The 25,882-nt window shown below is 39.4% G+C and overlaps 1 protein-coding gene across 1 annotated transcript in view; it reads right to left on the bottom strand.

Annotated features, from left to right (window-relative positions):
- Positions 1-25,882, bottom strand: part of ADAMTS18 (ADAM metallopeptidase with thrombospondin type 1 motif 18) — a 123,804-nt gene that overhangs the window by 56,086 nt on the left and 41,836 nt on the right. The window contains exons 4-9 of the mRNA XM_058528325.1: positions 9,136-9,418; positions 6,720-6,913; positions 6,347-6,430; positions 4,612-4,771; positions 3,143-3,248; positions 15-152 (exon numbers count right to left, since the gene is read on the bottom strand). Coding sequence (XP_058384308.1) covers positions 15-152; positions 3,143-3,248; positions 4,612-4,771; positions 6,347-6,430; positions 6,720-6,913; positions 9,136-9,418 — 965 coding nt within the window. The remainder of the gene's footprint in view (positions 1-14; positions 153-3,142; positions 3,249-4,611; positions 4,772-6,346; positions 6,431-6,719; positions 6,914-9,135; positions 9,419-25,882) is intronic.

Genomic DNA, 25,882 nt, shown 5'->3' on the forward strand with positions numbered 1-25,882 from the left:
TTGCCTTGTCTTACCTAAGGAATTTCTTGAGATATTGCCGGCTACACGAAGACCACGAAAACACCCCATTGTTTCCCGTCAGCGTGGGAGACATGATATTGCCCTCAGCCTTCCTGCAGGGGTTGCCTTCTCCATCGTGAATCATGCCAAAACTGAAAGAAAAAAACAAAAAGCCTTCTTTGAACCCATTTTCTAAATTATAACCAGAGGAAGAAAAAGATGCAGTGAGAATCAACGAATCCAAGTGAGGGAGAGAGTTACCGAAATTGTAAGAAATGAGACAGACAAAAATGAGTTACTATGTAGTGTTGTTAAAATTCATGTAGAAAATTCTAAAGAATGGTAAAGGCTTTGTTATATTATGTCTTGGCCACAAAATCAAAAAATAGTACCCCTGCTACATAGTTTAAGGGTGAGAAAATTTTGGTCAAGATTTCTAAGCTAAACTAAAGTGATGGGATAGTCAAATTCTTTTCTTTCAAATAGCAAAATTCTCCTCTTGCCACTAATTGTGGAACTGTGGCAAGGAAGTTCAGAGTGAGTAGGAGGTAGGTACAGAGAGAAGCTGATTATAAGTTGTTTAGGGACTATTCATGCAAATGGCCAGTGTGACAAGTAAACTTCTAATGATCAATTTATTAGCTGAAATCACAAACCGATTACAATTATAACTCCCCTATAATCATAAACATCTTTAAAAATTCATGGTTGAATCCATCTATTGAAGGCTATGAAGGACTTCTTTTGAATGCATTTTTATGGGAAGACTTGGATGTGTCCCATTTCAGCACTGAAGGTTCTAGCAACTGGAGAGTAAAAATAATTTTAGGTGGTTTACTCCCTAGAAATCATGTTCATTACACCTAAATGATTCGCAAATCTCCTTACAGGTAAAATAAATGTGACATTACGTATATACCCACATATGATACATACACCATAAAGACAGAGCTTACTTCAGGCCATAGTAAGGTGATAGGGGATGGGGGAAAAGCTTCTTTGGTCATCTCTAAAAATTCAGTAACCAAAAAAGCTTTTTGTTTTTTCTAGGGAGGCAGAAGATGGAGGGATATCAGTTTTATCATTAATTTATATTGTTCTTAACCTAATTATTTAAAGGAGTAAAATTTGCCTCTTAAGAACATATTTTTATGAGGCAGATATGATTTGTGTGGAAATAAACGTGTTATTCTTATTAATAGCTATCTTTTGAAGATAGCCTATACCAAATAAATAATTATGTTATAACCATAGATATGATTTTGTGGTGACTCATGTCTATAAACTAGCCATTTTTCCAGCATTCCTCCCAATTTATCAGGCAAGTAAGAGCAGGATGGTGGTATACTGTGATCCTATTGGTGAATGCCCCAGGTCTTTGGTGACACATTCACAAATAGGTATTTATTAACCTCAACACATACTCAGGGAAAACGTTTTTCTCATCCTCAGCTTTGCCCAATTCAATTCTTCTTTCTACGTAACCAGGAAACTAAGGGGGTTTGTTTTGGAGACACCCTTTCTAAATATATTTGTGAAAGTCAAAAGCACAAGGAGACCTGTGTATAAAGTACCAGAGGAAAGAGAAAGAATCCCAGAAACAAGGATAGAATGGTGAGAAACTGAAGCCATTATTCAAAGAGGAAAATGTAATTAAATTGGCACTTCACTGGAGTTTTATGGACATAAAAAAACCAAGTTTGAACTGAATTTTGACCCTAAAATTTTTTAATTTTCTAATTTACTTTGATTTAACAGCATTTTAGATGATGATATGTATTTTCTTTAGCACATGTCAAAAGTCACATTAAAATCTCATGAATCGTCTCTTTCAAAATTTAACTCTATAAGGCCCTGTTATCTAGAACTGAGTATGTATTTTATTTGACTCTACATTTGACTCTTTTCTCCCATACTACCTGGAGAATGTCTTTGCTTTTCCTTTTCTAAAATGCTGGATTTTGACTTTGGTAACTTCGACTCATAAGCAAAGATAATTAAATTTTTAATGGTCAGTAATTTGAAAAGTGAGACTTTTTAATTTGGACTTTATGCTGGTGAAACAAATTTGGAAATACATGTTTGACATTTACAGATATTTTATTTCCTGCTCTGTACAAAGGGACCTAGTATCTAGTGGGCATTTTTCCACCTCCATTTGCAATAAAATTGATTCATTTATATCTTGCTAAGAAAGTGGTTGTGTAAATACATAAAATGCTGGGAAACTGTTAGATAACAGCAATGGTCAAAATTCAAATTTCCTAAAGATAATAAATCTAGCTCATAAGACACACTAACACCAAAATATCAATGTATGAATTATGGTTCTGGAATGGATGATGTTTGCTTTTATATTTAAGTCAGAAATTAATTAGATGCTCTGAAAATGAGCATTCAATATAAATGTTGAAAATACACACATACACACACACACACACACATTCCTAAACTCATACATCCAAAAAGCACTGTCTTTTGAAATAGTCATTTTGTAAAGCAGTATGCTATTCCAATGTAGATGCTATTCTCAAATAATGTTTGAAAATTCTATATAGAATTGTCTCCACACCAGACTCTATGCCTCATAAAACAAATTCATCTTATTACTTTTAGGTTTCTCACTCTTCATTTTTAACTTTATTCTCACAAAAGAAAGGCTTACTAACACCAATTAAAAGACTATTATGTACATGCAAAGACACCAACTAAGAGAGTATCCAGTATATGCATCAAAAGTTTTTAAACAAGTAGCATGACATTACATTCTGGGAATTTACATGTCTCCATGATTTTTTCCTTTTATCTAAAGAACTAAAAGTATCTTCATTGTATCAAAACATGGAATAAAATAAACAAATGCCTAAAAGCCCCCTTAGATAGCTTAGTATGCCTAGTATATGTCTAGGTATCCATTTACGCACACAGTGTAATACTATGGGCTATTAAACATTGTTTTTAAAAAAAGCAACATCAACAATGATTGGCCTTTACTGGGCCCTTCTTAACGTCAGGCACGATTCTAAGCTTTACACAAGATTTACCTATATATTCTCCCTAGATCAATAATAATCATTAGAGGAATGCCAATGAATTGCCCAACCAGCTTTCACATAAAGTGGTGAATCAAGGGGTCACTTACTTGTGCCCTGACTCATGAGCTATGGTGAAGGCCAGGCCAAGCCCCGTGTCCTCATTGATGGTACAACTTCGGTACTTACTGCACATTCCACTGATCGGGGCAAACCCTATTGAAAGATCAATTTCAAGTGTTAGTCCAAAGAAAACACACTCAGATACCTGATCATTTCTTATGTCCTCAAAATGTTCTGCACAGTTTCAGTTTAATAGATTAATGAATGTATTTAATTTTTTTGCAGGAAAACACTAAAGGTATACGGTTCTCTGTCCTGTCCAAACAGAGAAAAGCAGTAATTAATACTTTCTTGCTTTTTAAGATATTGTCATCAATTGATCCTCCTAACAATCCTGTGAAATCAGTACAAGTAATGTAATTCCCATTTTATTTATAGGATAGTAAGTCATAGGACATTTTTATGCCTTATCTAAGTTTATTATTTGGGTCAGAGCAACTGCTAAATAATAGCTAAACCAATTCAAAATGATCACTTAACTGTAGTATTAGCACGAAATCTCAGGGTATATTTTCTAAGAGAACACACATTCTTGTCTTTTTCTAAAGTAGATAACATGGGAAGGTCTGGACAATGTGAGCAGACTAAAAATTCATTTTTTTTTAATTCACTATGATGTGATAAACGGTCCTGTTCCCCAAAACTAGTTCCTTCCAAGAGCAGTTATAAAATCATTCCAGCCAGTCCTTGATGCTATCTTGAACTACATTATAGTGTTAAATGTCTTTCTTCCCAGTTTTGCACCCTCATAATCAGTAGAACAAGGCTATGTACCGAGTTAGTTTTAAATACGTACCGGAAATTGATTGCACCCACCTTGCTACCATGATATAAGAGATTATCTAGAAAACCTAATGTATAAGCACATATCATGGGCAGCACCATCATCATCACCACCATCATCATCAACAATGATCTAGATGATTATGATTTCATTAAAAAAATTGTTGAATTCCTACTATATGCAATAGAATATACTAGAAAGTATAGTATCAATGTAAAAGATTTAGTCCTTACTCACTATCTTATACAAATATAGAAAAACTGAGTCCTTCAAAGGTCGAGTAACTTCTAAAGGAGGCACTGCTACCTGGAGTCACAGTTAAGTCCCATGAAGACCAGTCAAATTCTCTTCAACTACTCAGTTCTGCAGTAATGGTGCTTATGTAATATCCCACAACTTGTCTAGTTAAACAATTTATCTCATTCCTCAATGGTGATCAACAGAGTTAATAAAGAAAAATAAACAAAATGAATAAAGCAAATGGGCTCCCCATTCCACACAGAGTTCAGTTAAACAGAACAACATTCACCAGCAGGTACAGTGAAGATACTCCACAATCTAAATATTAGGTTTCCTTATGAAGGATCATAAGGACCACCCACCCAACAGAAAGTTTGTGTACTGCATTTTCTGCTAACATAGGCATGCATGAAGCATCTGTTCATACCATACCTAGAGTGTCACATGGTTCATTCTTCCAGGAACAAATATCAAATCCCGTGAGTAAGATGGCGTGGTCGTGCCTCTTGCCATTCTTTCCAATGAGGGCAGACTGCCACTGACAAAAACTATTCAGAGACTGGTCTGCATGATGGTTGATCAATAATCCTCCCTATGGGAAACCCACACAAATCAGAGTGTGAATTTGTCACAGAGATGAGAACGCTGAATCGTTCCATTTGTACAGGCAAACACAGAAACACCATGTTTCTAGGGAGAAAGGTCAGTAGAGGAAAACACTTGAGCTAAGGTTGGAGACAATTGGTAAAAAAAAAAAGAAAATAACTACTTCAAGTAAATGCTCACAATATTTAAATTAGCTACAGAGTTTCAGCAGTGTAGTTTATGACCAATTATATTTCCACAACAAATAACCTCATGTCAGTTAGGAACATCTTTGTTCATCTCATGCTAGTACCACCTTTATGAAACTGTTATAACTTCTAGAACATAAGTAATTATAAATTAATGGTGATAAAATTCAATGCCTTCTTCAATAGAGCATGAGGAAGTTAGTGACGATAGCTTATTTACTCCTATGTCAAAATTTCCAGCAAAGGGTTGGCACATTATAGGTTACAACCAATCAATCAACCAATCAAATGAAAGCTCACTGAATGGACAAAGAAACAAATATAAGATTCTAAAGGATAAGATAGGACTTGCCCTTAAAATAATTATTAATCAAAATCTTTCCTTAAAACTATTGACTTGGGTCAAGCTGAGGGTTTCCAGACAAGATCTTTAATTATCAGTGAAATTAGCATGCTGTTGGCTTCAAAGTCCTTGGGCAAAGTATTAAGTGGTAGGTTAAAGACAAAAGTGGCTCCCAAACCACACACACCCTTTCTACCTTCCTGAAATTCCAAGAACAATTTGACAAGTTGTTAACCTCTGTAGCTCGACACACCTGGGCAATTAGATTAATTTTTGTCTTGTCTCTGACTCCCTGCTTTGTACATTCATTACTGGGCTTACAGATGAAGAGGAAAAGCCACAGGGGACTTAAAAAACAGTCTGTTTGATTGGTAATCCCACTTCAGAAAAATATGGTTTCAACATCAAAACACTACAAAGCAGAGTGTGCCATGCAATTTAACACTTTATTATATGTTCTGCTTTTATAATTTGCCCCATGCCTCTGTCTTGCGTCTCCCTGTAATCAATTCAAGGGCAGTTAAATATTCCTTATTTGTTCTTTGTAGTACCTAAGATGGTGCTACAAGTTTACTACAACAATTTTCTGATGACTCATTTTGGGTATATTTTCAAAACATCTTTTTGTATTTACCCACAATTAGCCAGCATATCCAACTTGCAAAATCCAACTAACCCTTAAATCTATTACTAAATGCACCTTCCTTGTGATGCCTACATAATATTAATATTTTTATATATAACGTAATATTTGTATTTTATATTTGGATGTATGTTATATATGCATACTTAATCATATTTTATGTGGCAGTGTATACATACACAAATATATATGAATAATTATTTTGTGATGTTTTATTTATTTGAACACACAACCCTATTAGATTGTACTTTCCTTGAAGGTAGGGTCAGCATATTTTCAAATTTGAATTTCTAATGACTAGTACATGGATTGGCACATAGTAGGTATCCAGTAAGTATATCCTGAATGGCAGAATGAATGAAGAAACAAATGATATCTGCCACTTACTGGTTCTTGTTCCAGAAGAATGAGGCTCACCACAACAACGTTTATATCACTTCCAATGGTCCCATCTTTAAATAAGCTGGAAACCTGTTGAAACCATTGTAATCAAACAAAAAGAAAAGAAAAGAAACAAAATCCAAAAATATCCAAAACTGTGGAGGGAGGGGGAAGATCTATCAGAGATATTTATAAGTATATAAGCTTCAATTTTACCAAATATATGTACACATGAAGCCAATTTCCTTAAATAAAACTCAGGGCTTATTTTCAATAAAATTACATGGCTCCCTCTGCTATTCACCTCGTGTAAGGGAATTCTATGATCTTGAGCTGTTCTGGAGAGCCAGAGGGTTGGAGTCCTGACAACCCCCCTTACCATGTTCATGACTGTAAGAATGTACGTGGTGACATTTGCCTTGCTGTGCTTTTCCACCATTTTCTTGTCTGCTACCACAAGGGTTTCCACGTTTAGGCCCTTTTGTGATTTTCCAGCTGATCTTCTGGGCCGCCCTGCGCCCCCGTATTCATCAAACCTGAGATAGGTGTCCTCTGGGGGAGGCTTGGGGGCATCTACAATGGACATAAGAGCATTTGGAAGTGAAATCAGTAGAGAACATCTGGGTGAGATAGACAGAAATCTGAAGAAGGGAGGAAAGAGACGATGTAACCGACACTTCACTAATCTACTGCTAAGTGATGCCATCAGTGTCTGTCCTGGGGCTTTACACCTAGCATGTGGTCAAGAAAGACTCACTCAATAGAAGTGTGGATGGATGGGTGGATGGATGGGTGGAACTCAAAAATGTTCTAAAGAGTAAAAGAAAACAAGCCACAATTCTAGCTGGTAGAGCAGGTCAAGAAAAACCAATTTTTCTTGAATTGTCTTTTTTGACTTTTCTTGGAATAGTCTTTAAAAACAGAAAATGATCATTTTATTTTATTGCTAAAAAACTGCAGAAATAGACATTATCCTTTGCATCTGAATTCATGATAACACTTTACATATTATTTTCTAAATAAAATTTAGAAATATATATCCTGTAGAACACTGTCTAGGTCTTATACTCTTGTTTCATCAACACAAACTTTAATGTAGCGCAAAATGAGTGGTCGATGATGTGGTCAAGGAGGACTCTCTGATCTGATATTGACTTAGTTATTGGGGAAACAGCATAGTCAGGGATGATATTTAAAGCTATATTAAATACTTTATAACAGGTAAGATGTGGGCACCACATTAACAGAAGGGATACTGGTATAGCTTTGAGCAGAGACCTGGGAGCGCCTATTGGGCCAGGCATGATCCTTTCAGTTAAGGGATAATGACAAGTCCAAAGGTTGCTGGGGTGGAAAAGGGCATTTGGAAAGCTCAGGACACTAACTATGTACTACTAATATAGAAATATTTTAATACTTTAACGACTGGAATTAGTCATAATAGTGAAGCCAGCTTTCCACAGAGTGAAATTAAAAGATCAAACCAGTCAGAGTTAGATTTAAAACCTTAAGTTGTTCACTTTGATGAGTGACCCTGCGTCTCAGTTTCCTCATCAATGAAAAGAGCATAAGACTCAATCATAAGGTTGCTCTAGAGATTGGTTTGGACAGCTCATATCAAATATCTATCATTGTCTCTTTGAATAACATTACTATTATTAATACCACTATTATTATAGATCCATGCCAAATATATGTTCCTTAAAGAGGCTATTTCAATAGCATCCAAAACCCAAAAACCAATTAAAATGGTAGAAACTGTCTTTCATGGTTGCTCCCAATCACCTTCTCAGGGACACCCGTTCCTCTTCTCCACGGGTAGAACTATCATCTGACTGCTCTGTCCAACTCGGTACTCATTTGTCACTCATGACTACTGAGCCTTTGAAATGTGGCTGGTGCCACTGGAGGAATGGAAATTTCAATTTTATTTAATTTTAATTAAAAAAGTAATACTTGATCCCGTTATTGAAAAACTTTATATTTGGAACAAATCAAGTATGTAAATCCACTTTTCAATGTTAAATTTTATAAAATTTAGATACACATTAAATATTTCTGATGAGAATTTGTCATTTGATTCAAAATTGTGTTCTACGTGTAAAACAAATACTAGATTTCCAAACCTTAATATGAAAAAAGGAATGTAAAATATCTCATTAATAATTTATTTTATTGATGGCATGTTGAGATAATATTTTATATATATTGGGTTAAATAAAATGTATTATGGATTACTTAAAGTTTTTTTAATGTCACTGTTAGAAAATTTAAAATTACATTTGGGGCTGGCATTATATTTCTATTGGACCTTGCTGGACTAGAAAATGCAGATGGCTGTGCCTGGGTATAAACCATGCCCAAGGGTCCCTGTGTTTCACTTTAACCTCCATTCAGGTGCCAATGTTGTTGTTTTCTGGAAGTTTCTTCTTAAAGTCCTCAAAAGGAACCCCCAACCACACTTGAGGATACACCTCTGATTCCTTTCATCATTTGGAAGACTAAGTACTTTTCTCATGAGCACAGGAACCAAAATGATATTGGAACCTTTGACTGAAAAATAGGAGAGTCTAAAAGAGAAAAAAAAAAATATTGAAATCTTTCCAGTTTAACCTAGAATTGATCACCCAGTTTTTGCCTGACAGGGATGATTACTGGTCTGTCTCCAAGACTAACTTCAGGGGGTTCTTAGTGTAGCCCCATTTTAACCTGCAAAATCAGCAACCCAACAGCACTTGAGAAAACCTGTCAAGGGCCCACAGAAGAACAGAACAAGAAAAAGTTTCCTTACATACATTTCTTGCGTCGTCCACAAAAATGCTGCTTTTGCAACCTTCGATGGTGATGCTCTGTTTCTTGACTCTGAGATGTGTGGGGAGAGTGACTTGGGGGGTGACCAAGATAATTCTGGCTGGACCCCGGGTAGCCATGGCAACGCTGGACCTTCTCCTCGGCTGTCCTTTTGTACAGTACGTGAGGATGGTGGCCTGCAGGTGAGCTGTAGTTGTGTTCCTGGGCCAAGAGCTGAGGTAACGGCGAGATGAGGAATTCATTTTTTCGTGTCCTTATTAGACCTGACTAAAAAGCCAGATACAAAGGAAACATTAATGATTCCATGCATCCCTTTTTTGTGTTGATTTTCAGCAGCTGTTTCTTGGCTACTTCCTGTGTGCAGCCACTGTGCTAAATGCTTGGCATGTTTCATCTCAGTTTATCCGTACCATTAGCAGTTGCAACTCTTATTACTCCCATTTTACAGATGAGAAAACTGAGGCTAAGATAGGAACTGAGAAAGCTAGTATCGACACCCAGACTTCTCTACCTTCAGACGCAAGTCTCTTAGCTAGTATTCTAGGTTGCCAATCTTGATGTTTGTGGCTGAAGGGCTGAGACCTGGGACATCCTGGGAGGCTCTGCATCTATGACATGGCAGACACTGCGGGAAACACTGGAAGGGGTGATGAATTTAAAAACAGCCCCACCCTCAAAGAGCTCATGGTGTAAGTAGTAAAAACAAAGACATTCCATCTTGATTTCATAAGTGCTAAGTTTTTTACTAGCAAGGATGGCAGAGAAAGGAGTGAGCGGTCATCGGTTATCTGCAAGTAGTGGTCTGGGGAATCCGATGAGCTACACCATTATGAAGAGACATATCTGCTAAGTGGAGAAGAAGGAAGGGAGTAGAAAGCCCACCCAACCCCAGCTTCACTTTCCGAGTTCATGGAACAACACATGTATCTTTGTACCTGACATTTCAGCCGCAATATACCCGTCTTTCTCTCAGCACCCTGTACTCTCTCTTCTCTGCGCTTGGTCCAGAACTTCCCTGCTGTCCAGGCCCTGCCACGAAACTGTGGCCTGTGGATCAGCTGTCTCAGCCTCACCTAGGAGCTTGTTAGAAACGCAGACTCTTGGGGCTCCCCGCAGACCTGCTGACTCAGAATCTGAATTTCATGTAGATCCCCAGGTGATCTCTATGCCTATTAAAGTTGGAAAAGCACTGACACAGACAATTCTTAAACTTTGCTGAACATTAGAAACACCTGGGGATCTTAAATACACACACACACACACACACACACACACACACACACACACACAGAGTCACTACTCCCAGGCAGAATCCCATACCATCCAAAACAGAATCTCTGCCTTTCTGATGGATGTATCAGAATTTTTTTTAACTGCCCAGATGATGATCCCAATGTACAAACGAGTTTGTGAACCAATACCCTAGGCCTCACCTTCTTCACGTGCAAAATGGGGAGAATTCTTCCTGCCCTGACCACCTTACAAGGGGAGAGAAAATAACCATTGCAGAAGCCCTTAATACATTCTCAATTGCAGCAATTGAGATGGTTGATGATGATGAGTGATTGAATCAACACTCATGCATCCAGCACCAGCTAGGCACCAGGCACTCAGGTAAGTGCTAGGATACAACTATGTGAGAGACTCACGAAAAGAGCATGTGGTTTACTGGGGAGCCAGACGCGCAAATATTCAAGTATGGTACAGAATGCTAAGGAGGCATCGGGGTGAGGGCATGTTTCCACGGGAACACAGAGGAGTTGGCACCCAACCCACCCTGCGGGAGGATGGGTGGCATCAGAGGGGCTGTCCCAGGCCCTATGTTGGCCCTGTGTTAGGGTTCAGCTTCTCACTCCTAAAAGGAGTCCCAGAATGTGTGGTTTGGTCCTGATTTTTCTGCCACTTCAGAAGTCTGCTGCCTTCTGAAAGCCTGTCTTATCGGCTGCAGCATTGACACAGTGTCTAGAACCGGGACACAAAGACAGATGCTTTCCCTCATTTAGGAAACACACTGAGCACCTAATTCATAGCCCTGCTCTAGGCATTGGCATAAAGAAAAGAGACACACACTAAGCAAATAAAACAGTTCACATTCACGTCCTCATGGAGATTATGGGAGAAGAGAATAGATCAGCAAGATAAAAAGTTAAATAAGTAACATCTGACAATCCCAGAAATCCTGTCCATCGCATCTTCGGGCAATATCTCAGAGCAGCCCACCCTTCTCCACCCAGCCCAGGGCGGTGCTGAGTGAGGCTTTCATCATCTCTCACTTGGACACTTTGTCTCGTTTCGCAAATCTCCCCCACCCAGTCCTCTCCAATATGGTCTCCCCACATCAGCCAGAGTCCTCGTCCAACATAAATCAACTCATTCCACTCACTCTGATATTACTCTAATCCAGGTCCCTTCTCCTGGCCCACAAGTCCCTGCATAATTTGCTCCCTGTGGAGCCTGGCAGCTTTATCCGGCCCCTCTCCTTCACACCATTCTCAACAGGACTCTTTCACTTCTTGAATCTACTAAATTCTTTCACTTGAAGGGGAGCAGAATTTGCCATCCCCAAATATCCCTGTTTGGCATAAGGATTATCTTGAGCTAGTTATTATTAAGAAACAGCAGACACAGGAAAAGCTCTGAAAACCTAGTAGAAGTTACCCTTTTGTAAGAGACATTTCTACTTATAAGGGAAATCTCTTTAGAAGGGTGTCTCCCTCTCTGTACCGGGAAGAGAAGGATGACTCTCAATCTCTAGAAACTCTTATCAATGGAGAAGGCAACCACTTAAATATGCAGAACAGCCTCACCTTTGTTTACTGTGCTTCTCCTGGTCACCTCTCATCACTGCCCCACCCCCAACATCTTCTTTTGTCTTTAGCTGGAGATGGTATTCAAGGTGGCAGTTTGGGCCATTTCAGGGAGTTACTCAGTTTTCCTGGGTATCTCCCCTGTATACAGGACATATACACGTTATTGAACTTTTGTTTGTTTTTCTCCTGTTAATCTGTCTTTTATTATAGGGAGTCTCAGCCAAGAACCTAGAAAGGCAGAGGGAAAATAATTCTTCCTCCCCAACATACTCGTAGCTGAGTCTGCACACACTTTTTCCTTCACCTGCCATCTTCTTCTCCCACAGGCTTGCTTGGCTTTCTGGTGCTCACTGCTTACGTCTCAGCTTAAATGTCACCTTCTCAGAGAAGTTGTACTCACGACCCTGTTTAAAACTACCCTCCCCTACTTCCAAATTATCTCAGGTCACAGTTTATTTGCTGTGTGTCTATGTTCAATGATGGAAACAAACCAAACACAACCTTCTCCCCACCACCTCTGACATACAGTTTCAATGTATGCTCTGTGACAGCAGGAGCTGCATCAGCGTCCCTGGTGCCTCCACACATTATCACCCAATAAGTATTTGTTTATTATTCTATAAATATCTGTGAGTAAGTGAATTAAAGAATCTCAGAGTGGGGGCTGGCCCCATGGCCTAGTGGTTAATTTCAGCACGCTCTGCTTCGGCAACCCGGGTCCACGGGTTCGGATCCCAGGCACAGACCTACATGCCACTCATCAGCCATGCTGTGGCGGTGACCCACATACAAAACAGAGGAAGATTGGCACAGATGTCAGCTCAGGGTGAATCTTCCTCAAGCAAAAAAAAAAGAGGAGGAGCTGGGAAGTCACATGTTCAAATTCACAAAAACCACGAACTCTTTCTACATTCCAGGTGTGAAGCCACGAGCACTCCATGCAATACTGTGTTTAAACCTCACGACCACCCTGGAAGGAAAGAAATCCCAGCTGGAAACACAGGCAGAACTCAGGTCTCTCATTCTCTCACCTAACCCCGACCTCCCAGTGCCCTCACCGCTCCCAAGCTGCATGAAGACAAAGGACACCATTCACAGTCTCCAACACACAGAGTGAACAGTCATGAGAAAAAAATAGCGAATTATCCAGGAAAGCCCTCCAGCCTTACTAACTTTGTAGCTTCGTTAAACTGATATCTAAGACTTAAACCACTTAAAGTGCCTTAACTGGACTAACCAGTTTGGAAGCTTTATTTTCTCCCTGTTTCATGAGAACTGTAGGCGACTCAAATGCAGAAGGAAAACTTCTGTTTTGAGAAAGCAACAAAAAGTAATAATAATTGTCATCCTATGTTGGGACAACCACACTGGGCCCACACAACCCTCTATTTTTCAGTTCGGAGTGACAAAGACAAAAATCTAGCACAATTCTTTACAACAAAACAAGGATTTTACAGTGTTGGATATTTCAGAAGAAAAAATTCTCTTTTAGGTTCAGCTTGATGGAAAATATTGTAGTCTAACCAAATAAATACATTTTATAATTTAAAAATGTAAACCCAGTACATCCAAAAGGAACTATCTGTTTATTTACTTGCTTGCAGAACGTGTGAAGCATTTTGAGTTACTGAACACATGCGAAGTTCTGGCTAAATAGTGGTGAGCAAGACAGATCTGTGGTCTCATGTGGCTTCCGATTAAATGGGGGAAGCAGGGATTAAACAAGTAAAGATCACAAATAGAAATGAAACATTTCTTTGAGTAAAGTATGAAGAAAAAGAACAGGGTTCTAGGAGAGAAAATAACAGAAAAGATGAGAAAAGTGGGGAAACTAATTTTAGAGTGGAAGGTTATGGAATGCTTTTCTGAGAACGGGCGTTTTCACTGAGACCAGAAGCCCTTTTCTGGTTCATGCAGGGGAAGCCTAGATGGACTAAGAGACAAACACCTCAGAACTAAAGAGGGTAGCTAGCAGTGGGTGAGGGAGAGGAGGGGAGCAGAGACCCAGTGGCCTGCTAAGAAGGGGTTGGAGCACGCGGACACCATTAGGCTTCCGGTAGGCTAGAGGAGGACAGGAAAGGCCCCAGGACCATAGAGATCTGGGTGCCATAAGCTGAGAGATGCCCTGACTCCCCACCCAAGGGGACTCCTTTCCCTAAGAAGGCCAGGGAGACAGAGGTAAAGAACTGGCTGCATCCTCTTCTGGGCTGAATGGTCTGCTCACGATATCATCCCCACATTAAACCTTCAATCTTTTCCAATTTTAAAGACCTAGAAACTCAGTCATGTAATTTAGCTGGTAAGTTTAAAAATTAAATGGATACTGATCAAGAGTCAATATTCTATTCAGATCATATTTTACCATTTTACACTTTTAAAAAGGAGGTAATGTAAGTTTTACCCGTTAGCAGTTGTTTCCTATTTTAGATTTCAATGGCCAAAATAATTCTCAAAGGTATAAATCACACTTTGTGAAATTTCCCTTTAAAACATCCTCCCTATAGGTCATATTTCACCTCCATTAAAGGCTTTGGATTTAACAGAAAAAAGAAGACCTCAGATTCTAGAAATAGTTGACAAATTAAGTGGTAGTATGAATGCACAATTTGTTTTTATAAGTTCCGAGTGAACAGCCTTAAAGATTAGTGAAAATTAGGAAGCTATAAGCCCTCTGAAGGCAGGGTCCATGTCTTAAGTGACTTGTATCCCAGTACTTATACCTATTAAATAATCAAAAACTAAAAGACTTAATGGATTAGTGATGTTTGCTAAAAATGAACCAAAACTTCAAGTGGGATAATGTAGGTAAATCTTAAAGAAGTATTTGAAATAAGAATAAAAAACCCATGGGCAATATCATTATTCTATTTCTATTTTTAGTAGAGACTAACTGGCTGGAAATATACTGACAAAGACATATATTTGCAGTTATCAGTAATCAAATTCTTTTTCATTTAAAAATTTTTAACCTATCTCCAACAACTAAAAAAAATATTTCAGTCAAGACATCACATTTCCTTTTTTTTGTGTGTGTGCTTGAGGAAGATTTGCCCTGAGCTAATATCCATGCCAATCGTCCTCCACTTTACATGTGGGATGCCGCCTCAGCGTGGCTGAGGAGTGGTGTAGGTCTGCGCCTGGGATCCGAACCCATGAACCCAGGCCGCCAAAGTGCAGTGCGTCGAACTTAACCACTGTGCCCCAGGTCCAGGCCCTCACATTCCTTTTTTAGAAAGGGTTATTTTGTCCAGACAATAGCACTAAAGAAAATAATTTATTTGTTGCCCAACATGTATGAGGACACTCCAAAGGAGAAATCTCAGTTCAGAATAAGCCTTTGTCCATTCTGAAGACTCACTCTCTTATCGACCTGCCCTCCACTGAAAAGAGGCAGCATCGTGGGAAAAGGATGCTTTTGATTGGCCTTAAAAATAAATGGATGGTTGCTGCTGGGAGAAAAAAAAAAAAAAAACCAAGTAGACTTTCTGGAGAATACGGCAGAAGGCACCATGATCGTGGACTAGAGGGCTCAAGTTACATCCCGGCCATCGGCTTAGATGGGACAGGTAAAGGCCCACCTTTTCCCAGTGAACACCTGAGCAGATCACTCCAAAGCTGTTCCACAGATGCTCGCTGAGCACTGCCTGTGGTACATGCAGCTGCATCACTGGGCAAAGATGATCTATCCAGGGGACCCCCGACCTCAGCTAGGCAGGTAGAGTCTCCATGCACTCTAGTCTCTATGGCTTCCTGAGTCACACTGTTAATGATGGGTCAGAAAAAAAGTCCAAAAATCTTGCTGCAGAGATTCTTAGAAATGCCTGGTTTTTCCATCTTTCCTAGCCTGGGATGTTTGGCTACTTCTTCAAATACTCCAGTAGGCTCAAAATGCATTATCCTTTTCTTTCACTTACACTAACCAAATTTGGCTCCAAAACAATGTTAACTAACATGGCTTTGACCATATGCAATGGTTTATGCTACTGACATAAAGATGAATCATCTCAGTCCCTTTCTTCAAAGCACTTAAACTATACCATCCGTACTGGTATAGAGTATGCCATTCTAGCAGCTCTTAAGAGATATTAATAACATACTAATGAAACTTATTTATTTGGCTAATTAACAATATTTCTATTGAAATAAATACTTAATGACTTCCCCCAATCTCATGAGAACAGAATACAGTGGCTCACAACTCAACATTGGGTTGGGAGGTATAAGCCAATTCTGTTCAACTTATGCCTGTGCCCCTTCTCAGAAGGGTGTATACCTCTAAAAAGCTTTTGATTTTTTAAATAATGTATTAATATCAAAATGGTTGACTTGTTTACCATAGCCTACTGTAAACATTTTAATATTAATTTCAAAAAAATTAAATGCACAAATGGTCATAAATGCACATGGTCTTTATAAGCAGTCATAATCTATGTATCAACATTCATAAATTAATCCAAGTGGTTTAACTGTGATCAACAGATCTTGGGGAATCTCCCTCTCCCCATCTTCCTTTACTACCCTTCCTGGAAGAACAGGTCACTCTTTCCTCTATGCCACACATGGTGAGAAGCATTCTATCTGCTAAATCTCAGCTGACTCTTACAACAGTTCTACTTGATGGGTACTTCTATTAACCTCTCTATATCTCAAGGCTGTCTGATCACACAGCCTTCCCTTACTCTTAAACACACATCCTATTAGGATTCAGGAAAAGTTCCAGAAACACTGTATTGTATAATTGAAAATTGCTAAGAGAGTAGAACTTAAACAAACAAACAAAAAAGGTAAACATGTGAGGTGATGTATGTGTTAATTAACTCAATGTGGGGAATCCTTTCACAATGTACACGTATATCACATACATTGTATATGCTTATATCTTTAAATATCTTACAATTTTATTTAATTATACCTCAATAAAACTGAAAAAAAAAAGAAAGAAAAGAAAGTTCCAGAGTGGATATGACTTCTTGGGAGGAGTAGGGCAGCAGCCTAAATAATTGACTCTTAAAGTCTAACTCTTAAGAACAAAACACTTCTGGGCTGGCTTAACGTAGGTTCTAACCTCCTGTCAACTACGTTTTACTGTCACTTCAGATGGATCCAAAGGACATAGAGAGATACCCATAAACTCAAGTCTTCCAGAAATGAAGGCTGGAATCAAGTGGCATTAAAATCAGGGCGTCATCCTTTTGGCTTCCCCTCTCAATTTTCACACCAAAGGGAGAATGTTCAATGGTGTCACTGAGACAACTTCTCCCTGGATCTGGAGATAACTGGCTCCACTGTTCTGTGGAATGAGGCCTTACTGGACATCACTAATCTAGTTCAGATTTCATGCTGCAATGCTCTCATTTTTTCCCTTCTAGTGTATTGCAAGTACTTTCAGGGCAGGTCAGGGCTGGCCTACTCTTTGCAACAGCCATGGCGTGTGCTGTATGTCAGAGGTACTCCACACATCTTTGGGAGAGATATACACAGAATAATAAGGAAGGGAAACCACATCTTTCCAGCCCCTTGGATAGCTAAATAAGCCCTGACAGTCAAGAAGAAGGACAGATGTCAAAGCTGCATGATCCTTACAAACAGTTTGGTCATGAAGATTTTTTCATCTAACAAGACTAAGGAAGGAGCCGTTGACAGCCTTGCGTCACATAATCCTCTTTGCTCCAGCCTTTTCTTAAGAATCAGATCATTTCAAAGGAAGCTTCAGGAAGAATGTAATTCGGAAGATACATGACTGCCAATGGCTGTTGGTTAATTGTGAGGGACCAAGTCGAGATAGCTAGCATGTCTGGATTTAATGGAAACCAGACTTTCCATGAACTTCACATGGGAGCACGTAGCCAGTCTTTCCCTCTAGATCATTCCAGGCTTTGGTGCTGTGTCTGCTAATAACAGACCTTCTCCTTCATATGTCATGTCAGCATCCTCTGGAAGAGGTGGGTGTGCTAAATGTCTGGGAGCAGATGATAATAACTTATATCCATCTAAGTTGTGTTTTTTAATGTGAATTTCAGAATCCAAATTTGTGCTCCCAACTTCAAATCTCCATTTTTCCCAATGTCCTACCGAACATGGCATTACGCAATTAAGAATGTCGACCAATTTCAATGTACCATTGATCTTTTGAGCGTCTAACTCTGTTCTGCCCTGAATTCTCATTCCAGTTCAGCCACATATGGCCCCAGGCCTAGAATAAAGCAGTGACCTCCTCTCTCATCTCCCTGTTGGCAATCCCTACCCTCTCTTGCTCCAAAGTTATTTTTCTAAAGCCTCACTTTGAACAGGTCACATTCATGCTGTATTACTACAAAGTGAGTGCAGAATAAGAAATATGGATTTCAAACCACTTTGCAGTCCAGTCCAATCCAAATCCATCCCCTGGTAGCCTCTCTACCCAACTTCTACCCTTCCTACTGAGCTCCAGGTACACTGGCTCCATCACTGTTCCATCAACAGGACAGCCAAGCTCCCATCCCAGGGCCTTTGTGGTTGTTGTTTCCTGTGCCTAGAAGCTTCTTTCCCCAGATACTTTACTTCATTTACATTTTTGCCCAAAGGCCACGTCTTCGAACCACTCTATAAAAACAAAGCAAATCTTGTCATTCTCTACCTCAGTCAACTTTACTTTTCTGTAGAGTCCTTATCATTACTTGTTGGTCCATCATGTAGCTGTTGGCTTATGAGTTTATTGCCCGTCATTCCTAACAGCTCCATAAAGCCTGGAGCCTGTGTCTATCTTGCTCCTTTTCGTATGTCCAGTGTCTGGCACATGGCTAGGTGCTCTGTAAATATCTGTGGAATTAATTAATGAGCTCAAAATAAGACAACATGCTTGGTACTAAAGGAGACATAAAAACAAGCAAGACATTGATGCCTGCACTTTTACTACAGGAGACAAATACATAACCAATTACTCAGTTATATTCATCCCTTTCCTGCTTCATCATTCTGATTTACATGCCCCTCCTGTAGGCTTCCATATCATCTTGCACTTTTCCACTGCATTTATCAAAGGGTGCTATGATCCTCTCTCCCTGCACAGTACAGATAATGTACTTGACTTTGTGCCCTTGGAACTCAGGTGGCATTGGCATGACATTCAAATCATGCTGAATGAATGAGGAAACACACACAGTTCTGTGGGAGTACAAAGTCAGACCACCTCTGAAGATAATGTGCGAACTCTTGTACAGCAATGAACAGTTCAGGGTTTTGAAGGGAAAAGCCATAAGAACTCATCTATGTTATAGAAAACTGGCTAGACTCAACTTGTAGGGACTCTCTGCCTCCTGTAACAGTGAAGGATAAACTAATTTGACACTTCATATTCTGCTTGGCATTACTGTGAAATATGCTAAATATTTAGACAAAAATAGAAAATTATATAACGAGTTCACATTGGCTATCATTTGTCAACTCTTACTAGGCCATTTTTGCTTCAGATTTCTTCTTTAAAGAGCCTCAATATTACATATACAGGTATTTGAGTATTAAAATCTAACTTCTCAGTATCAATTAAGATCAATATTTTCATATAAGATTAGTATCATTTGCTATCAAAACTCTAACTCCTTGCTATCTGAAAATCAATAATCAATACATCATTGGTATCTCTTGCTATTTAAATTCTCACTACCCAAATTTATTTGGTTTCTGAGTTTGGAGAGTAAGGAATTTATGTAGTTGATGCTTAATACATGTTTGCCGAAAATAATGATTTTTCTAGAAGGAACAGTTGACACGGGTCCTGTGACTCAGCTGGAGCTGCATAAATAGTGTCTGTTATATTTGCAAGATAGTAGAGGAATCCTTTTTGGAATAAATGATGCTCCTCCATTCCCGAGGCTGCTGCCTTCTGAAGCACAGCATCAGGAAGACATACGTTTTTACTTGTTTCCGTAGTGGTGACGGGTTATGTCAAGCTCTCCACTCCACCCTGCCCTGCCTCTCTTGGAACTGACAGCATTCATCTGTTAAAAAGACAGCTGGAGCTGGAAGCCATGCCAGTAACCAGCTGTTAGAGATGTGATGAAGTATGCCACACGGCGTCAACCCACTGGGTAGCTGCAGAGGGGCCTGGATGACTGACTGGGCTTTCCAAGCTCTCCCCGGGGTGGTGTGGAAGAACCAGAGATGAAAACCATGATGGAAATGGCTGGTCCCAATTTTCCTCAGTTATTTATCTTCTCCTGCCCCTCCTCATCCCCTGCCTTAAGGTAAAACCAAGGAACATAACCAGAGGATTATGGAGTGTTAGCAATTTTGTACTTCATCCCCCTGATTTTACACAGAAAGGAAATGGGACCCAGAGAGAACAAAAGAATTGCCCAGAGCCTCACAACTGATCAGCAGATCATTTTTGCCTAGCATTCAGTTTTCTCATCTACTTAATGAAGAGATTGGACTTGATAATTTAAGGGCCCTTCCACATCTGAAATTCTACTCTTTTTATCAGTTGGGATGACATCACGTACTGTGATGCAAAATACAATTTCTGCCCAGGACAGCAAACTCACTTGAAAGCCTTGTACACATGTAGCAATAAACATGTTTGTTGATGGTGCTACCTAGCAACAGAGCCCATTTAGGGGCCTGAAAGCCCATCTTCATTCTGGCTGAATACCAAGCTTAAAGATGTAGACACTTGTATCCAACTCAGACCTCAGAGTCTGAATTTCTAAGGTTTGAAAATGAATCTTCTAGAACAGAGACTACAAACTGATGCCCACAGGCCCAACCTGGCCCTCGGTAGGTTCCCCCCCATCCTCAGCTTTATTGAGGTATAATTGACAAACAAAAATTGTGTATATTTAAGCTGTATAACACGTTTTGGTATATGTATACATTGTGAAATGATTACCACAATGAAGCCAATAAATATATCCATCACTTCACGTAGTTACCAAATATCTTCTCTATATGGTGAGGACATTTAAGATCTGATACCATCCTAGCAAATTTCAAGTATAAAATATAGTATTATTAACTATAGTTACCACGCTGTACATTAGATCTCCAGAACTTACTCATCTTGCATAAGTGAAAGTTTGCACCCTTTGACCAACATCTTTCCATTTCCCCCACATTCCAGTACACAGCAACCACCACTGTACTCTCTGATTCTATGGGTTCGACTTTTTTGGTTTCACATATAAGTGAAATCATGCATTATTTGTCCTGTGCCTGGCTTATTTCACTTAGCATAATGTCCTCCCAGTTCATCCATGTTGTTGAAAATGACAGGATTTCCTTTTTTCTGGCTGAATAATATTCCACTGTACATGCATACCACATTTTCTTTATCCACTCATTCATTGACAGGCACTTTGGTTGATCCCATATCTTGGCTATTGTGAATAATGCTGCAGTCAACATGGGAATGCAGATATCTCTTTGAGATCCTGATTTCACTACCTTTAGGTATATATCCAGAAGTGGAACTGCTGGACCACATGGTAGTTTTACTTTTTGTCTTTTTGAGAAACCTCCATACTGTTTTCCATAATGACTGTACATTCCTACCAACAGTGCACAACAGTTCCCCTTTCTCCACATCCTGGCCAATACTTGTTATCTCTTGTCTTTTTGATAATATCCATTCTAACAGGTGTGAGGTGATATCTCATCATGGTTTTGATTTGCATTTCTTTGATGAGTAGTGACGTTGAGCATTTTTTCACATACCTGTTTGCTATTTGTATGTCATCTTTTGAGATATGTCCATTCAGGTCCTTCACCCATATTTTTAATCAGGATATTTGTTTTCTTGCTATTGAATTGAGTTTCCTTCTGTATTTTGGACATTAAACATCTATCAGATATATGGTTTACAAACTTTTTTTTCATTCTGTAGGTGATCTCTTCATTTTGCTTATTGTTTCCTCTGCTGTGCAGAAGCTTTGTAGTTTGATGCACTTCCATGGGTCTGTTTTTGCTTTTGTTGTCTGTGCTTTTGGGGTCATATCTAAAAATTCATTGCCCAGATCAACGTCAAGAAGCATTTTGCCGACATTCTCTTCTAGTGGTTTTACAGTTTCCAGTCTTATGATTAAGTCTTTAATTCATTTAGCTTAGTTGTTATGAAAGTATTTCCATACATGGATGGTTGTTCAAATTGATGTTTCTATGTGGGGACAAGAATTGGAAACTTCTACTCCACCATCTTGCTGACATAACTCCTCCCTCAGTAGGTTTTGTTATTCAACTCTGTGTTAACATTTTTTTTTCCATGTAGGAATTTGAACTCAATATTGTCATTTCATCCAATTTTTCAAGAGAAGTCAGAAATTCTGTTTTGTATATACAGCTATTGGGCAGCAGCTAAGGAGAGGCTGCCTGCCAAGGATATGGCATATGCTCTCCAGTTTGTCACAGTCCCCACCCTTCCCCATCGTCCCATGTCCCTCATTACATTACTAGTCTGGTGCCTGTGGACATTTGGCTTTGTAACCTCTGCCCTAAGTCAACTCTGTATTTGGTGCATTACTTATATAAGAGCCATGTCTCATTATCCAAGGCATTTCTTTTTCCCTCTTTTATATCTGCCAGATTCCCTAGCACAATGCTAACTTCACATATTTGTCACACACAAATGTAATTAGTGAGGAAAAAGTATCTGGTTATGAAGGGTCTATACTGAGCAAAGGAAAAAAGAACTGGGATTTTGAGTCGGATTTAGATTCAAGTTCTGACTCCACACCTTAAAATCTTTGCAACCTTAGCCTTAGTTTCCTCATCTGTAAAATGAGAATAACAGAATTCTATTTTTTAACATTGCTTGGGATTATATCAGGTAATGCCTGAAAAGCACACTGCTTGATGACAGACATTCACTAAGAAATCAATGAATGGTCACTGTTCATATGAGGCAGGTAGATAAACACAGCTTTCTCAGAAGGTTGGAATAGAAGCATAGTTTATTTACCTTGTGAAGTCTGTGAGTTTGCAAAGACTTGGTGCCTTCAAGCAGAAACAAACTACAGAAGCCTGCAAATGGATAAACATTTCTGTCCTGTGAACCAAACTTGCCTTCTGTAGCATCCAAATTACTGCTCCAAACAGATGCTGGGGATAGAGGAGGTGGGTCTGGAGGCAAAGTAGCAAAAGACTGTTTGCATTCAATTAAACTAATACCCTCCATCCAGATTCAGCTTCAGAAAGACATAAATAAATTAGGATGTTAGGCAAATGCATACACTGTTAACTTGTTAACATATAACTGAGGGATTAATTGAATGTGTGCAGTGATTTCCAAGTTTTTCCTCATGCTTTTGTAGATTTCCTTGGTTTATCCAACGGTCATGCAAGTTCTCTTCCTGTTACAATCACAGGGTGGCAGGGAGAGAAGAAGTGGCTTTCTTGCCAAATGTTGGGTCACTTCCATCTGATGTCAATAGTTACATATTACTAGTCAGTCATGGGTCATGGATGGGTTTACAAAATTATTCAAAATATCAGATGGCCCAGGCCACCCTTGTGCCAGCATAAATTGTATCTCAATAAACCAAGCATGCGTAGGCTTCCAGATTACTGATAAAAATGGACAACTAGGTTCTTGGAAACAATCTCAAAACGCACTATTCAAGAGTGTACACACAGAGACAGCTCTTTCATAACTCAGCTGCTCAGGCCTCATACACTGCCATGTACTCCATAGCCCATTCCTTTATTTTAATTTGAAGCATTTTAAAGTGAATTGCTTCTGCTGCCATGTCGCTCCTTTAATCAGAGATTACAGACTGCATATCAGTGTCTTACCATGATCACATTAAGGAAATCAGCAGCCGGATGTTGAGCTCTTTAACTTCTGCCGAAAAAAGAGTTTTATTTGATTCTCCGACCATAGCTAAGATAACATGTGAACTGAGATTACAGCTAATATCTTACATTTATCCATCAGCAACCAAGACTGTGAGTAAAACTGTACCTTGTTATCCAGTGGTTTATTTACCTGACGACTGCTGCCCTCATATGGGTGCTGCAGACCCTTCTATACAACTTGAGTGAGAAAGACGGAGCCTGCTCTTGTGTTCTCTCTAGGATTCTCTCTCATCACTCTCCCCACCCCACCCCCACACTTTAATACTTCCTAAGCAGGCAGGCCTTGTGCTCTTCATTAAACTTGCCAAACCTGTTTCGGGCTTTCCCCAGTAGTTCTTATACTGGATTCACCTTCTCAGAATGTTCTTCCCTGACTATCTTATCAAAAACACCCCTCCTTACATCACGATGGCAGGCAGCATTGTAGTCATGCCACAGACTGGAATCAAATGTCTGGGTTCAAGTTCTGGCTCTGCTACCTGTAAGACTTGTGACCTTGGCTGAGCTACTTGACCCTCTGCACCTCAGTTCCTGAGGATAAATGAAGGATACAGACTTGCTCTGAGCATCAAAGACACTAACATATGTAAACCACTTAGAATAGGGTCTGACACACAGTGAGTGCCTGGCTGGCCTATTTCATTTGCTACTTCACTGCCTGAAAATATCATGTTTCTCTCAATTGATTGGTTGTTTATCTTTTCCCACTAGCATGTGGGGTAGCAGAGAGGAGGGACCTTGTCCATCTTTGTCCTGTTTTTTATCCCGAGCCTCTGGCACCAAGAGTAGAGTCTGATGCATACCAGATTCTGAATAAGTATTTGTGGATCGAATGAATGATGATCAAATGATGGTTTTGTGACAAGAGAGCAGCCACTAATGAAGCTGGCAGCAATCAGCTGAGTACAGAAATCATTAGGTGGAGAACAAGGGATGGGATTCAATAATAAATAAAAACATGAGTATCCCAAACTTTGCATTATGTAGTTCCACAAATGTATATAAGATTACAGCCTATATGAGGAGTTTGGTTTTATTTTGTTACTTTTTTTGGTGTGGGGAGGGGAAGGGGAGTCTGGAAAACGTTCCTCATGATAGCGTGTGACTGTCAGATAAATTCATTTACCAAATATTGAATATTTATAATTGGCTAGGCACTGACTTAGGCCTTGCGGATGAGGAAAGAAACAGTTCTGGCCCGCGCCTCAGGGAGCTCAGATTCTGACCAGGGAGACAGATACCTAGACAGACATTACAAGACAGCCCCCTCCTGCCCCACCCCCATTCCCCCAAGGAGCCTGGGAGACCACTGAAGGGGCACCTAACAAATTCTTAGAAAGGCTTCTTAGAAGCGGGAATGTCTAAGCTTATTCTTTAATGAGGCCAGTGTCAGCCAGGTGAACAAGGGGGAGGGGGAAGGATATCCAGGTGAGGGAGGAAAGGTGAGCAAGAGAGAGCAAGTGGCTGAGCTGCCTGCAGCTATTTGATCCGTCAAGCATAGAATGGTTATGTGCGCTGGCATGCATATGCTTTTAGGAGTGCAAAGTGGCAAATTTTTTAAAGCCCTAAACACTAAAAAGATAATATGTCCCCACATGTAATTCCAAATAAAAATAACATTATTAGTAAAACTTACATCCACCTGACATCAAAATAGCCAGAATTTTACAACACGTAGAGCAAAAAAACCATTATGTTCATTAGAGCAAAGGCCTTGGAGCTTTATGTTGAGAAAAATGGAGAGTCATCAGGGATTCAATTCCGAGGAGAGTTAATGTGGCAGCAATGTGGAGGATGGATTGAAAGGAAGACAAGATGAAAAAATCCACCAGAGGCTATTGCCTGGGTTTCTGCAAGAGAAAATGGCAATGGAAAACCAAGCAATGATGGTAAAGATGGAGTAAATAAATTAAAAAAAATAAGAATGTAGACTTATAAGAATTTAATTATTGGGAATGGGTAGTTAAGGATGGTATTCAAATCTCTTTTGTAGGCAACTGAGTAGATCCTTTGGTCTCATTTTTTACCACCTGTGAAGAGTCACCCAGCCCTGCTGACTTCCTGTAAACAAGCCCTTGAACCAATCAAATCTATA

The sequence above is a fragment of the Diceros bicornis genome, chromosome 32, assembly GCF_020826845.1.
Source record: "Diceros bicornis minor isolate mBicDic1 chromosome 32, mDicBic1.mat.cur, whole genome shotgun sequence".
NCBI lineage: Eukaryota > Metazoa > Chordata > Mammalia > Perissodactyla > Rhinocerotidae > Diceros > Diceros bicornis.